This window comes from Terrapene carolina, unplaced genomic scaffold (genome assembly GCF_002925995.2).
Source record: "Terrapene carolina triunguis isolate 2854851 unplaced genomic scaffold, T_m_triunguis-2.0 Scaffold97, whole genome shotgun sequence".
Taxonomy (NCBI): domain Eukaryota; kingdom Metazoa; phylum Chordata; order Testudines; family Emydidae; genus Terrapene; species Terrapene triunguis.
In genome coordinates, this window is record NW_020664448.1 from 20,026,444 (window position 1) to 20,040,886 (window position 14,443).

The following is a 14,443-nucleotide window of genomic DNA, read 5'->3' on the forward strand; positions in this document are numbered from 1 at the left end:
GGGCAGGGGCCTTGGGGGAAGGGGTGGAGTGGTGGCAGGACCAGGGGCAGAGCAGGGGGTTGAGCAGTGAGCACCCCACAGCACATTGGAAAGTTAGCATCTGTAGCTCCAGCCTCGGAGCCAGCGCCTATGCAAGGAGCCGCATATTAACCTCTGAAGAGCCGCATGCGGCTCCAGAGCCACAGGTTGGCCACCCCTGCACTAGGACTACTTATTACCACTGAAGCTTCAGATCATGTATCAATTTCTCTTGCTTCAAGAAAACGAGAACTGAGGATTATTCGTCCGTATGAATACGATTCTCTTTGTTATGGCTGAGATTTAGGAATTTAGTTTGCTTCAGTGACTTTTTGAGGCATAGCAAGCAGTTTGATTTGAATGGTATTCTCTTATTTTATGTGAGATTATTTTTCTAGAAAAACTTGCATATACTGTGGTATAGTTATTGGAATAATTGTAAGACTTGTTTCCTTTTTCTTTATCATAGATCTATCCATGGCAGTGCAAAAATTTTCCCAGTCGCTACAGGATTTTCAGTTTGAGTGTATTGGAGATGCTGAAACAGATGATGAAATTAACATTGGTAAGTGTGTTCTGTACTTCCAGCCCAATAATATTCCCATGTTTACAAAATGTAAAAGATTTGATTATAACAATAAAGGTGTAAACAACACACTCTTTCAGAGTTCATGCAGTTAGGATATGTCTATGCTACAGATTCTACAGTGGTACAGGGGTTTTTCCATTACTGTAGCTAATACATCTCTCCTAGCAGCAGTAACTAGGCTGACACTGATCTAGCCATGTCTGCAGCAGGGGTTAGGTCAGCTTAAGTACAGTGCAGCTTGGGGGTTTGAATTTTTCACACCCCTGAGTGACATAGCTACATCGATCTAAATTTTATATGCAGACCAGAGCTTAGTTGTGTATGTAGGAGGAAAAACCCTGGAAAGCTGTTGTAACACTTCATTTATCTTTATACATCAAAATGTGCTGTGTGCGTATGCAAAATGTAGCCCAGCCCCTTTAGAATGCCATTGAGTCAAGTATGATTTGTTTCAAACCCTGCTAATTCTTCTAAATGAAAACCAGTTTTAACTGGGCCATTGAAAGGCATCCCTATTCCCTAGGAACAAGCTTCCTGTCCATTTTCAGTTTTCTTGCTGCGACCATTTTGTCCCTAGACCTTTTCAAATAAAGGGCAAAATCTTTTTTTTTTTTAAATGGGAAAAATGTGCAGTGAGGTTTTTTTTTCCTTACATGCAAAGATGAAAAAATAAACACTGAATTGATTTTTTCTCAAACTAAAACAAAATAAATAAAAAATTGCTTCAGGCAGACATCAGGCTTGAAAAATTTCAGCCCAAAAGAGGTGATTCATACAGTTTTATAAGCTCCTTCCTAATAGGGTTTAGGATGGACACACTTAAATAATGGTAAGGGATCAATAATTTTCTAGACATGGAGAATAGGGAGTCTCCTCCCAAGATCAGAAACCATGGCTTAGTTTTCTCTTTTCAAGGTGCAGTTCCTTGCTCAAATGAAAATAAATATCATTACACAAGCACTAAAATGTGCCACATCAAAGTGGTAGCCCTGCTTAGGAATGAAAGCTCATATGCTAATGGAGTTGTCAAAAAAGAACCCAGTTGAAATAATGGTGATTCAGGTAGCCGCACAATAACGTAAATAATAATTCGCTCAGATGGGCGCAGGTTTGTGTGTCAGTAAAGCTATATATAGTGAAGAACCAGCTGGCATCTACTTGGACTTTCAGAATGCCTTTGACAAAGTCCCTCATAATAGACTATTAAGTACTCAGAGTGCTGAGAAAGAGCTGTCATAGACTAGAAACTGGCTAAGAGACAGAAAACAAAGAAGGGGGACGATGGTCAATTTATAGCATGGGAAAAGATCAGGAGTAGTTCCCGAATGTTCTGTACTAATATGTATTAATGATTTGGTGAAGGAGTGAAAAATTAGATAGAAAACTTGCAGATGACATGAAATAATAAGGAAATACTTTTTTGTGGCATAGCACATCATTAATCAGTGGAGCTCATTGCTGCAAGATATTTGTTGAGGATAGAGGCTTCAAACATGGATTAGACATTTATACAGATAGTTATTGTGACGGGTTGGATCACAGAAACCCCCTTGGGAGCTGCCACCCGATGTGCCAAGACTACCCCTGCTTCTGTTTTCCCTGCCAGCTCAGGACTCCAGCACCCCGTCTTGCTGAATTAGCCACTCCAGTCCACTTCAACACAGACCCAGGGTCTGAATCACTTGTCCCAAAACTGCAAGTTTACCCAAAAACAGCTCACAGGAGTGTGCTTGTCTTTAGCACTCAGATGCCCAACTCCCAATGGGGTCTAAACCCAGATAAATCCGTTTTACCCTGCATAAAGCTTATGCAGGGCAAACTCATAAATTGTTCGCCCTCTATAACACTGATAGAGAGATATGCACAGCTGTTTGCTCCCCCAGGTATTAATACATACTCTGAGTAAATTACTAAATAAAAAGTGATTTTATTAAATACAGACAGTAGGATTTAAGTGGTTCCAAGTAGTAACAGACAGAACAAAGTAAGTCACAAGCAAAATAAAATAAAATGCGCAAATCTATGCCTAATCAAACTAAATACAGATAATCTCACCCTCAGAGATGCTTCAGTAAGTTTTTCTCAGACTGGACACCTTCCAGGCCTGGGCACAATTCTTTCCCCTGGTACAGCTCTTGTTCCAGCTTAGGTGTTAGCTAGGGGTTTCTCCATGATGGCTCCTCCTCTTCTCTGTTCTCTTCCACCCCTTTATATATCTTTTGCATAAGGCGGGAATCCTTTGTCCCTCTGGGTTTCCACCCCCGCTCACTGGAAAAGCACCAGGTTAAAGATGGATTCCAGTTCAGGTGACATGATCACATGTCACTGCAAGACTTCATTACTCACTTGCCAGCACACACATATACAGGAAGACTCAAAGGTAAATACAGCCATCTGCAGACAATGGGAGTCATCAAGATTCCAAACCATCCTTAATGGCCCACACTCTACATAATTACAATAGGCCCTCAGAGTTATGTTTTATATTTCTAGTTTTAGATACAAGAGTGGTACATTTATACAAATCAGATTATCATACTCAGTAGATTATAAGCTTTGTAATGATACCTTACAAGAGACCTTTTGCATGAAGCATATCCCAGTTACATTATATCACTTATTACCGTATTTTCTCTAAATCTATCCCAGTTACATTATATTGACTTATTATTATATTTTTATAAAACCATGTAGACTGCACAACGTCACAGTTATAATATAACATTCTGTGTAAAGTATATGTAAAACAAAATCCTGATTCAGACATAAGACATCCACTAGGGCTTAGAAAGAAACTTCCCCTATGGGAAGTTAATTATAATTGTCCTTGAAGTTTTCTTTCATATTCCTCTGAAGCATCTGTTACTGGTAACTGTGAGCGGTAGAACACTGGACTTAGATTTACATGTGGTCTGGCAAGCCGTATTTTCCTCTGTAGTTCGGTAGGAAAGTGTTCTACTTATGTGCCAGAGTGGTCATAACTGCAAGTGGACTGACTTCCCTGTACAGATCACACCAAACTGCCAGTCTATTTCAGTAAGCTCTGAGAATTTCATCAGCAAAAGCTTTATTCTGCTCCAATTCAAATCAATGGAAAAAACCCAGTTAACATTAATTGTGCATAATCAAGGCCCAGTGTACCATCTTTCCATGTCCTTATATAACCCTTATCTTCAGAATCTCAGATTGGTTCAGCTCTTCATAGTGATCTAATAGGCTTGGGAAAGGACCCAGAGTGAATGTGTGAAATGTTCAGGTACCTCATCTTAGAGGCGGTGTTCAGAGCAATGGCAGACCCAGGTTTTGCAATCAGGGCACTGACCACTCACACAGCATCATCCTCTCCCACACCATCTAATCTCAGTCTGGTGTGGAAGGGAGACCCTGAAGAGGGTGGGAGGCTGGAGAGTGAGCTGCCCCACACTCACCTAGTAGCAGTGGCTCCTGTCCTGTGGGAATGGGACTATCTCCCCACTCCGAGCATTGTGAATTGGCACATGGGATTGCAGTGCCATTCAGGTTTGGCCTGGCTGCTGACCATCATGACTGATGGGCAGTCGAGTCAAATGTAAGTGAGAGTCATTGTGACATAGCGTACAGGGTCACAGCACCACATGAACCCGTGTGCCATGTTGCAACTACCACAGCAGGGAGCCACCGCTACCAAGCCCCATGAGAAAAGATGTCACATGTTCACCTAAAAGTTGCCTTGGGAGCTGTCGACACCTCCCCCCCCACACACTCCCATCCCTTTATTAGCTCCTCCATTGGTTCAGAGTTGTGTCTGAACTGAACATTTAGAGTCTGTCTACACCCTCTGGTGGCAGATGGATAGCCAAATATTAATATTTTGAGTCCTGATGGGGCTGAAAGTTAGGAAGGCAATTCAAACCACTTCAGTCTAGTGCCTTTATTTAATGGGTCGCTATTTGTCAGTGAGATAGATGTGGCATTTTGAAATCTTTCTTAAACAGTGTGATCTGCAAAATTTACTGGTAGACTTAAGCCTGAAAATTATCTACATAAAAAAAATGTTTTTGAGATTAACACTTTCAGTAAGTAGTTAATTTATTTTTACATAGTGGATAAATGACCATCCCTTACAGATTTACAGTATGCCAATGGAATAAACTTACAGAAATTGCAGGGCAATATAAGGTTGAATTAGAGCCATACTTATGACATATGACTTATGACTCATATGAGTATGAGACATAGGCAGTTTCATCCCAAGAGGTATTGTGGCTGTTCACATCTGAATTTTATATGCCTTTATACATTTTGATATATTCACAAAGCAGAAAATAATTTTGGTTATCAGGGCCACCAAACATTTTTCTCTTTTCTGTATTTTACACTCTCTTGCGATGATCTGTGGTTATCCTCATTAATAATTGTGGCCTATTTTGTAATATCTTTTTGTTTTTTTGTCTGTCTCACTGTCCTCTCTCCCCCATACTGTATTTGGCAATGTTTTTATGGTTGATAAGTCTAGCTTGTGGGTGTGTATGATATGTACAGTGTGTATTTAAAATTTACAGTACCTTTCAAAGTTGTGTAACCTCAAAGTCAGTCAATATTTAACTGAAAAAAACCCTAAACCAACAACTTTGAATTACTTTAGCCTCAAGTGATTAAAAGAAGGTCCTGACTGGTCTTAGTCTGGATCCTAAATGTGTTGAGAAAAGGGTATTTTATTTGGATGTTAAACAGGCATTTAAAACTATTTAGGAAGAACCAGAAAGTTCAAGATGTTTGACAGCTGATTTATTTCACTTTGCGCTTCAAAGACGGGATTTCTACGTTCCAAGGCAGTCATTTCCTGGTGGATTGTCATATGCATCAAAGAAGCTTACAGGAGCAAAATGTAAACTGGCAGGAATTGAATCTCAGTCTAATAGGGCTTGAGGTGATATTGTGCACCTTTATAGAATAAGCCTCAGTTTTTGATCTCCCTAAAGCAGTGACCTAGAATTTGGTCCATATCTTTACATGCCACTACAAGCTTGATGTTTGCTCATCATCAAAGACAGCTTTGTACAGATGAATCCTACTATCTTTGCCTCCCCTCTCCTTTATCTCTTTGGTAAGAATACTACTTTATTGTTTCTACAGTTCCCAAGCTGCTATTACTTGAGAGTTCAGTTTTGTTTGTTTAGGGTCAACCCTCCCGGTATCACTAAAGTCTTTGCACACTTATCAGAATATCAATTGCCCCATAATTATTGACCCTTGGTAGTGACTCCATTGGTTAAGGTTGTGAAAAAAATTCTGTTGTAAGACCAGTCTTGGAAACTTTCTAAACAAACCTCCTTTCTGCCAAATTTCATTATGTGTATCGTAGGAAAGAAGACAGGATGGGAAGATTTGAGTTGAGTTGCACAAGCCATTTTTAATAAAACTTTTAAGGGAAAAACTACCAACTTTTCATTCTTTAAATGTGCTTTAGATCCTCGTACCTCAAGAACATCTTGATCTAGAAACTCCCATTTCATTATATATATATATATATATATATATATTGTGCTTAGAGGAGATCTAATGTGCAGAATTGCTTTTTACAAAAATCTAGAAAATTCCTATATAGGAATGTAATGTGGTGTGCTCCCCACATCAGTCCTGATAGGGTTAACAAGAGTCTGAGAGGCCGATTAGGTCACCTGAGAGATTGAAGACCAGGGTTAATTAAGAGTGAGGCCAAGCTGGGGAAGGGCTGGACCAGAACAATAAAGCCAAGAAGCTGAAAGTAGAAGGGGGCTTCAAGGGAAGGAGGCTTCAGTCATTCCCTGGGATGAGGTAGGCCATCAAGGACAAGGAGGAAGTACAGAGGGAGAGTAAGCCTTCATATCCTAACCTGGAGTAAGGAGTCTGGTAAGAAGCTACAGGAAGCTAGAAGGTAGTGAAGTAGCCACAGGGACTAGAGTAGGCTCCTGTGTTAAACCCAGAACCAGGCAAGAGAAGATAGAGTTGGTAGGAAGGAGGCCAAGGAAGCAGCAACAGGGATGAAGGCTGAGGACCTGGATTGCTGTTTATAGGCTGGAATCTAGTGTAGCAGGCGAGCCTGGGTTCCCCTGCAAGCCGCTGGTATAGTGGCATAGAGCCCCGAGCTGAGGCTGAATGCTGTCTGGAGATGGCATTTGGACAGTTGTCTTGCTGGACTTTGTAACCCTGAAAGGGGTGGACTAAATGGCCAGGTTATCGGAAGAAAAACTATTGTAGAGTGAGAAACGAGCAGCAAGGGGGCATCTGGTGCCACAAGAGTTACGTTCCCAGACCTAGACAGAAAGAGGCACATTAGCAGTGAGTGGCAATCCTGTTACAAGGAATTTTCGTTCAAGTAGTATAGGTTGTATATATCAATTAATTTTAAACACTGTTATGAGAGAGGTGTGCACAATGATCATCTTTAAAAGTTTCTTCCGTGTTGAGATGCACAACATTATGAGCTCTAGCAGGAGTGCTTATTTTAAGCAGAAGGAGTCTCTCAAATCAGTAGAATTATTTTCAAAATGGAGGAAATATTTTAAGCAGAGCTGGATGAAAAGTAAAACATGTTTGTTTCAACTTTCCTTTTTTTAAAAACATTTTTGAAGTAGTTATTGAAAAATTTCACTTCCAGAAAACCCTTGATAAACTTCAAAAAGCTTTTGATGTCATAATATTTTTTAAAAACAAAATAGTTCAATAAATTAATTTTTTTTACAAAAAAATCTTTTAAAAAAGTAGGGTTATTTTGTTGGGAGGACAAAACTTTTTTGTTTAAAAAATGTCAACTATCTCTAGTTTTAAGTTTGACTGCTGCGTATGTTTAAAAAATTGGAAATGAGTAAATTTGTTGTTCTTCAAATAACCTTAACTCTTACAAACCTTACAAACCTTAACTCTTACAAATTCAGGTTTTTTAAAATCTAACAAATGAAAATGCAATATGTTCTATAAACATACTGACTCCTATATCTCCTTTATGGTAAATAATGTGGAGACTGGAGTATTATGAGATTTAATATGTATAGTGGGTTCTATAAAGATGTGTTAAGAGGACTACATGTGTATGTATTCTGAAGCATAGAGTCTCTGACTTAGAGTGAGAATGTAAAATTTGAAATAGTAATAATGAGGTTTTCAAATTATTGTGGCAAGATGTGTTGTTGTAGGCATGCTATTGTGGTGGAGTTGGTGTATAGAGAATAAGAACAATATTATGACTATAATAAAATTGTAGATTGGAGAAGGTATAGTTGGGTTTTTTAAATATAGAGGCAAGATGGCAGTGGTGTCACTAGCCCATGATGAGTGAATTAGCTGATTGGTATTCTGTAGGCTGTTGGGAAAAAAAAAACGAGGAGTCCGGTGGCACTTTAAAGACTAACAGATTTATTTGGGCACAAGGTCACCAAGGTTCTGTGGCCCATGTTGGAACTGCGTATGACGTAGGCGGGGTGGCTGTAAGAATATCAGATCTAGCAGGGGATATAGAACCAGAATAAACGTTGTTTGTGGAATTGTTATTGATCAGTTACCTCACTTTCCAATGGTTAATCTATAGTTAAATCTCTTCAGTGTTTTCAATTAGAATGTTGTATTGTAAATATATTTTATCTTCTTTTTTGTGGTCTGGGAATATTTTTTGTGTAACTCTGAGCTGTTTAGTTGCCTGATACCTAGGCATTATATCTACACATTTTCTACAATAGCTAATGCAGTTAAAGCAGAGCTACTGTTTGTGGGATCAAAACAGCAGGTTCAGTCACCCACCAAACATGCACTTTGGGTAGCTTTACTTCAGCCATTTAGCACTCTTTCTCAGGGAGAGATATTAGGGTGCTCTGACTCCAAACTGAAGGCTTGCTGCTTTTCCCAGAATACCAGCTGTTAACTAGGCCCTCCAGACTGTTTTTAACTGTTGTACATCTTTTTTCAATAAAAGACCTTGATGTCCTGGAGTGATAATGTGTTATGAAATTTAGTTGTCTTTTAGTCTATTTGTTCTTTATTGAGGTTCTTGCTAAATATATATATTTAAAATCTGACATACTGCAACACTCTTTCCTGCAATCATTTTCTTTTGAAGATTACTTTTTGGTATGAGAATACAATAATCAAAATGAATTGTCACAGGATAAATGTTAACTATCTAGATTGTAAAAAATGGCTTTTGAAGGATTCTTAGAGGCAGTTTGGACTGAAGTGATGTGAAGAGGTGAATAATCCAGAGCTGAATTTGTTGTGTTGCACTGAGAGAAAATTATTACACAAGTTTTATAGGAAGAGCTGGTAGCACTGCCAGTTATTAAGGTTGCCCATTATAACACTCTAGTTTTGGTTGCATATATCTGTGCAAATTTCAACCAGTTAAGCTGAAATTTTCATTCCAGGTGTCTGCCTGACGCTGAATTTTTTTCAAAAATTTCAGCCAAAATGATTGAATCATTTCTAAGAATGAGGCCAGGGGAAAAGATGTTTTGTCCATGTTAAATTCTGATGACCTCTTCTTTGTGCTCTAGTGCCATCATGCTTTGGAGGAGAGACTTGAAATTTGGCAGTAAGGAGGCCATTTGCTGTCCTTGTGAAAATCCATTCAAATGTGGTTGAGTAATAAGCCTTTGAAAAGTCTTGAAGTTCACACATGCTCAGTAGACATTTCTTAGTTTTTAGCATCTAAATTCCCCAAAGATTCCATTTGCTTTGGGCTGAGCAGGACTTCCACTGCAATTGCATATCTTGGCTGCTATGGGTCATGCCAGGTGTGCATCTGGTAGATGCAAGCAACTGTGTCTCCTGTGCTCTCAGTGATTTTTCTGCTGGTCCTACACTGTGTGGAAAAGGAAGCTGTCTGATTCAGATACACAGGAGAGAAGACCTGGACCAGTGGGGAGGTTTGGGAGGGGGAGTAAATTGGGACAAAGAGCCTAGGTTGAGGAGACTGGGATTGGAAGCTGGCAAGGAAAGGGAAATGGAAACTGGCATTGGAGTGGTTGGGAATGGGACTGGGTGCTGGCAGGGATAAAATCAGATTAGATTCTTGGGAGGAGACTGGGACTGAGGGGGAGTAGAAGGGGAGGAGACAGATGTGACAAGGAGTTAAGGTGTTTGGGGGGGTCAGGATTGCAATTAGTTGGGCAAAGAGCCAGGGAAGATGCGACACTGAGATATTTGATGAGGAGCCCAGGGAGGGAGATTAGGACGGGGAGCCGATGGGCAGGGAGGGGACTGGAGCCAGGGATGGTAGTGGGAGAGAGATTGGATGAGGAGCTGCTTGGAGACTGAGACTGGCTGGGCAAGGAGACTGGTACTGGCTAGCTAAGGAGAATGAGACTGGTTTGAGGACTGGGGGATAAGCAAGAGACAGGACTGGGACAGGTTAGAGGGGATTGGGTAGAAGGGATCATATTTGGGGAGACAGATAGGAGAGTCTCTGTGCCCACTAGACACACACTCCTCCAGAGCCTGGAATGGAACTCAAGATTCCTGAGTCACTATTCCTCTGCTGTCAGCAAGTGTTTGTGGAAACTAGGGCTGTCATTAATCACAGTTAACTCATGCAATTAACTCAAAAAAATTAACCATGATTGAAAAAATTAATCGCACTGTTAAAAATAGATTACCAATTGAAATGTATTAAATATTTTTGGATGTTTTTCTACATTTTCAAATATATTGATTTCAATTACAACACACAATACAAAGGGTACAGTGCTCACTTTATGTTGTTGTTTTTTATTATAATTTTTACAGTGCAAATATTTGTAAACAAAAGAAATAGTATTTTTCAGTTCACCTCATACAAGTACAGAAATGCAATCTCTTTATCGTGAAAGTGCAATTTACAAATGTAGATTTTTTTTGTTACATAACTGCACTCAAAAAAACAAAACAATGTAAAACTTTAGAGCCTACAAGTCCACTCATTCCTACTTCTTGTTCAGCCAATCGCTAAGACAAACAAGTTTGGTTACATTTACGGGACATAATGCTGCTCACTTCTTATTTACAATGTCACCTGAAAGTGAGAACAGGCATTTGCATGGCACTTTTGTAGCTGGCACTCCAAGGTATTTACGTGCCAAATATGCTAAACATTCTTATGCGCCTTCCTGCTTCAGCCACCATTCCAGAGGACATGCTTCCATGCTGATGACACTCGTTTAAAAAAAAATGCGTTAATTAAATTTGTGACTGAACTCGTTGGGGGAGAACTATATGTCTCCTGCTCTGTGTTTTACCCACATTCCACTATATATTTCATGTTATAGCAGTCTCAGATGATGACCCAGCACATATTGTTCGTTTTAAGAACACTTTCACAGCAGATTTGACAAAACTCAAAGAAGGTACCAATGTGAGATTTCTAAAGATAGTTACAGCACTCAACCCCAGGTTTAAGAATCTGAATTGCCTTCCAAAATCTGAGAGGGATGAGGTATGGAGCATGCTTTCAGAAGCCTTAAAAGAGCAGCACTCTAATGCAGAAACTACAGAACCGAACCACCAAAAAAAAAAAAAATCAACCTTCTGCTGGTGGCATCTGACTCAGATGATGAAAATGAATTTGCGTTGGTCTGCACTGCTATGGATCGTTATGGAGCAGAACCCATCATCAGCATGGACGCATGTCCTCTGGAATGGTGTTTGAAGCATGAAGGGACATATGAATCTTTAGCGCATCTGGCACGTAAATATCTTGCGACGCTGGCTACAATAGTGCCATGCAAACACCTGGTGTCACTTTCAGGTGACATTGTAAACAAGAAGCAGGCAGCATTATCTGTTGCAAATGTAAACAAACATGTTTGTCTCAACGATTGGCTGAACAAGAAGTAGGACTGAGTGGACTTGTAGGCTCTACAGTTTTACATTGTTTTAATTTTGAGTGCAGGTTTTTTTTAAAAATAATTCTACATTTGTAAGTTAAACTTTCATGATAAAGAGATTGCACAACATTATTTGTATTAGGTGAATTAAAAAATACTATTTCTTTTGTTTTTTACAATGCAAATATTTGTAATAAAAATAGTAATATAAAGTGAGCACTGTACACTTTGTATTCTGTGGTGTAATTGAAATCAATACATTTGAAAATGTAGAAAACATCTAAAAATATTTTAATAAATTGTATTTTATTATTCTTTAACAGTGCGATTAATCACAATTAAAAAAATTAATTGCTTGACAGGCCTAGTGGAAACCCACTAAAGCTGGAGGAGGAGGAGGGATTCTAGAATCGCTTATCTCAGTCTTTCTAACCCTTGCTACATGTCTGTTGCCGAGACTGTAACAAGAATAACAATTTTTTTGTATGTATATCATACATTGTTTGTCCTACAAAACCACAATTTCATATGCTTTATTTTTGTTTATAAATCCATTTTCTATACAAATGAGACTTGTATAAGTGTTCTTTTTGAATGAGTGTTTGGAGTGATGTGATGGTGTTCAAAATGTAGTGGCCAGCCATTTCTACTTCAGTTCATATAGCAATGGCCTAATCTAATAGGATTTTAGTATATCAGATGTCTTTGCTGTGTATTTTTTTCTACATTGATCTACATGTACGTAATCTCATGCCATCAAGGCTTACCATCCACAAAAGATGGCAGTATTGTAAAATGTCCATCTATAAACTTTTTGAAAATATCTAAATTAAAAAAAAAAACAACACTTTCTGGTATTTATGGTATTGTATTGAGTTATATAGTTTATAGCATAATAGCAGGTCAGATTCATAACTGCAGATATCGTAATTCACAAATTGTATGCATTTTCTTAAAATCTAATGACGCTTCTTTGATAAGGCTTTTTAATTCTCTTTTGTTAAAGTCCATTCTTATTGTCTCAGGATAGGATTCAATACAGACTTGACTTTGAATATACTATTGTATGGAGAGTACTTGTTTCTTGACTAAGAAGTGTTTGGATGGTTGGATAAGGCTTTTGATTATTCTTTCTGCTCACAAATGATAAAGTTGGTGAATATTCGCAATGAAAGTGTCCCTCAATCTGTCCTTGATATAGGATACATTCGTTATGGTGCCGGTTTGATACAGGTGAGGCTTCTTTTGGAGAGCTGGGGCTAGGCACTGTGAAGCAGAACTGTTCCTCAATGAGATTAAAGAGGAGAGGGGGAATCCCTGATGTAGATAAACGGGATATAGAGCAGTTTAAACAAGTAATTGTCTGAATGAAATTTTAGTTTGTACTGACTTCACTAGTGCTTTTTATGTAGCCTGTTGTAAAACTAGGCAAATATCTAGATGAGTTGATGTACCCTCTGGAAGACCTCTGCGTACCCCCAAGGGTATATGTACCCTTGGCTGAGAACCACTGCTCTAGTCTGACCTCCTACCACCTACTGTGTAGCACAGGCCACCAGCACCCTCCAGCATCTGCCCACTAAAGCTAACAACCAAAATTAGACCAAAGTATTACAGTGCACAGAAGACCAGACTATTATGTGCCACAGGCAGAGAACAGGAGGGACTGGGTGCTGAAGGCTGCTGCAAGGGCAGGGAAATGATTAAGGGAGAGAGACCCAGATAATCCTGGCAAGTAGGGTAGGCAGGCATGCCTAGGTGTATATATTTGTACAGGAATCTGTGTATGTTTTATAGCTTCTCTCCCACCCTCTGAGCACACTGGCCTAGGTAAAGGTAAGTTTAGTTCTGTTACAGGAGGAGGTTACCCTCAAGATCCCATGTTTTAGATCATAAGCTAAAATAGGATAACATTCCCTTATACTACTTTTGAGCCACACATTTTTTTTTCATTGGACTACTTATTATTTTACTTTGGTTAATGGATTCTTAACAGTTTCTTGTTGTATTTCCTAAATTTTCAAGATACTGTAGGTTTATCTAAAAATATCTGATTGTAGTGCAGAAGTTAATTTGCTTATTTACCAAACGTATATAATAAGCTATTTATGGCTTTGTACCCTACTTCCATTTTCCTTTCTCCCCATTGTTGGGGGGAATATTAAAGTTAACTTAATGCTTTTTACAGCCACTTTTAACATTACCATGTCCCAGTTCAGACTCACTTAGGCATTTTATATGCAGGCTGTAAAATGTATTCCTATCTCCCTCAAATAAATAGAATCACTTGTTCTTCAAATCAAAGATAATCTGATTTTTAAAGCACTAAATATCGAAGGTTTTGTACTGTAGAGAATTGGAACAAGTTTTTCTTTTAAAGCTGCAATCAAATCGGATTCATGAGATAAAGCTCCCTAGTTCTAATCTCCTTTGATTTGGAAAATAAATTATTTAAAAAACAACAATGATCATTATTGTCTTTGTTTTGAAATGCAGTGACAGCATCTGCAGCATTACAAGAGCAGTAATATTACTAATTAATATTACGATATAGATATTGGTCACAGTGACAGGCAAATCAATTACAATGTAGTTTTGTACAAGTTGAATAGTTGTCGTACAAAAATGACATTTGCATGCAGCAGCAAATAGCGTAATGGATGATACTGATGTGTTAATGTAACCTAGGAAGGCATTAGACTGGCGATTTAATATAAGTCACTCTTCCTATCCTTAATGGCTGCATTTTTTCCATCTTTCCAAATTTCAGTAACAAACACAGGATGACAAAGAACCAAGAATCTTGGATATTGAAGATGCATCATCTTGCATTCGCTTATAGCTATTCACCTTTGAAATAAAGCTACTGTTCAAAGGATAAAGAATCTAAAGTGAATGAATGACACTGTGATCAATTGTACCTGAGGCATGCCTCATGATTCTGCTAATGTCAAAATAACTGTGTGCATACAATCCTGTGCACTAAGGGTCTGTCTACACTGCAGCTGGGAGGTGTAATTCCCAG

At 38.7% G+C, this 14,443-nt stretch overlaps 1 protein-coding gene across 1 annotated transcript in view; it reads left to right on the forward strand.

Annotated features, from left to right (window-relative positions):
* The window catches only part of ARHGAP42 (Rho GTPase activating protein 42), a 281,853-nt gene that overhangs the window by 64,942 nt on the left and 202,468 nt on the right, over positions 1 to 14,443 (forward strand). The window contains exon 2 of the mRNA XM_026651599.2: positions 488 to 583. Coding sequence (XP_026507384.1) covers positions 488 to 583 — 96 coding nt within the window. The remainder of the gene's footprint in view (positions 1 to 487; positions 584 to 14,443) is intronic.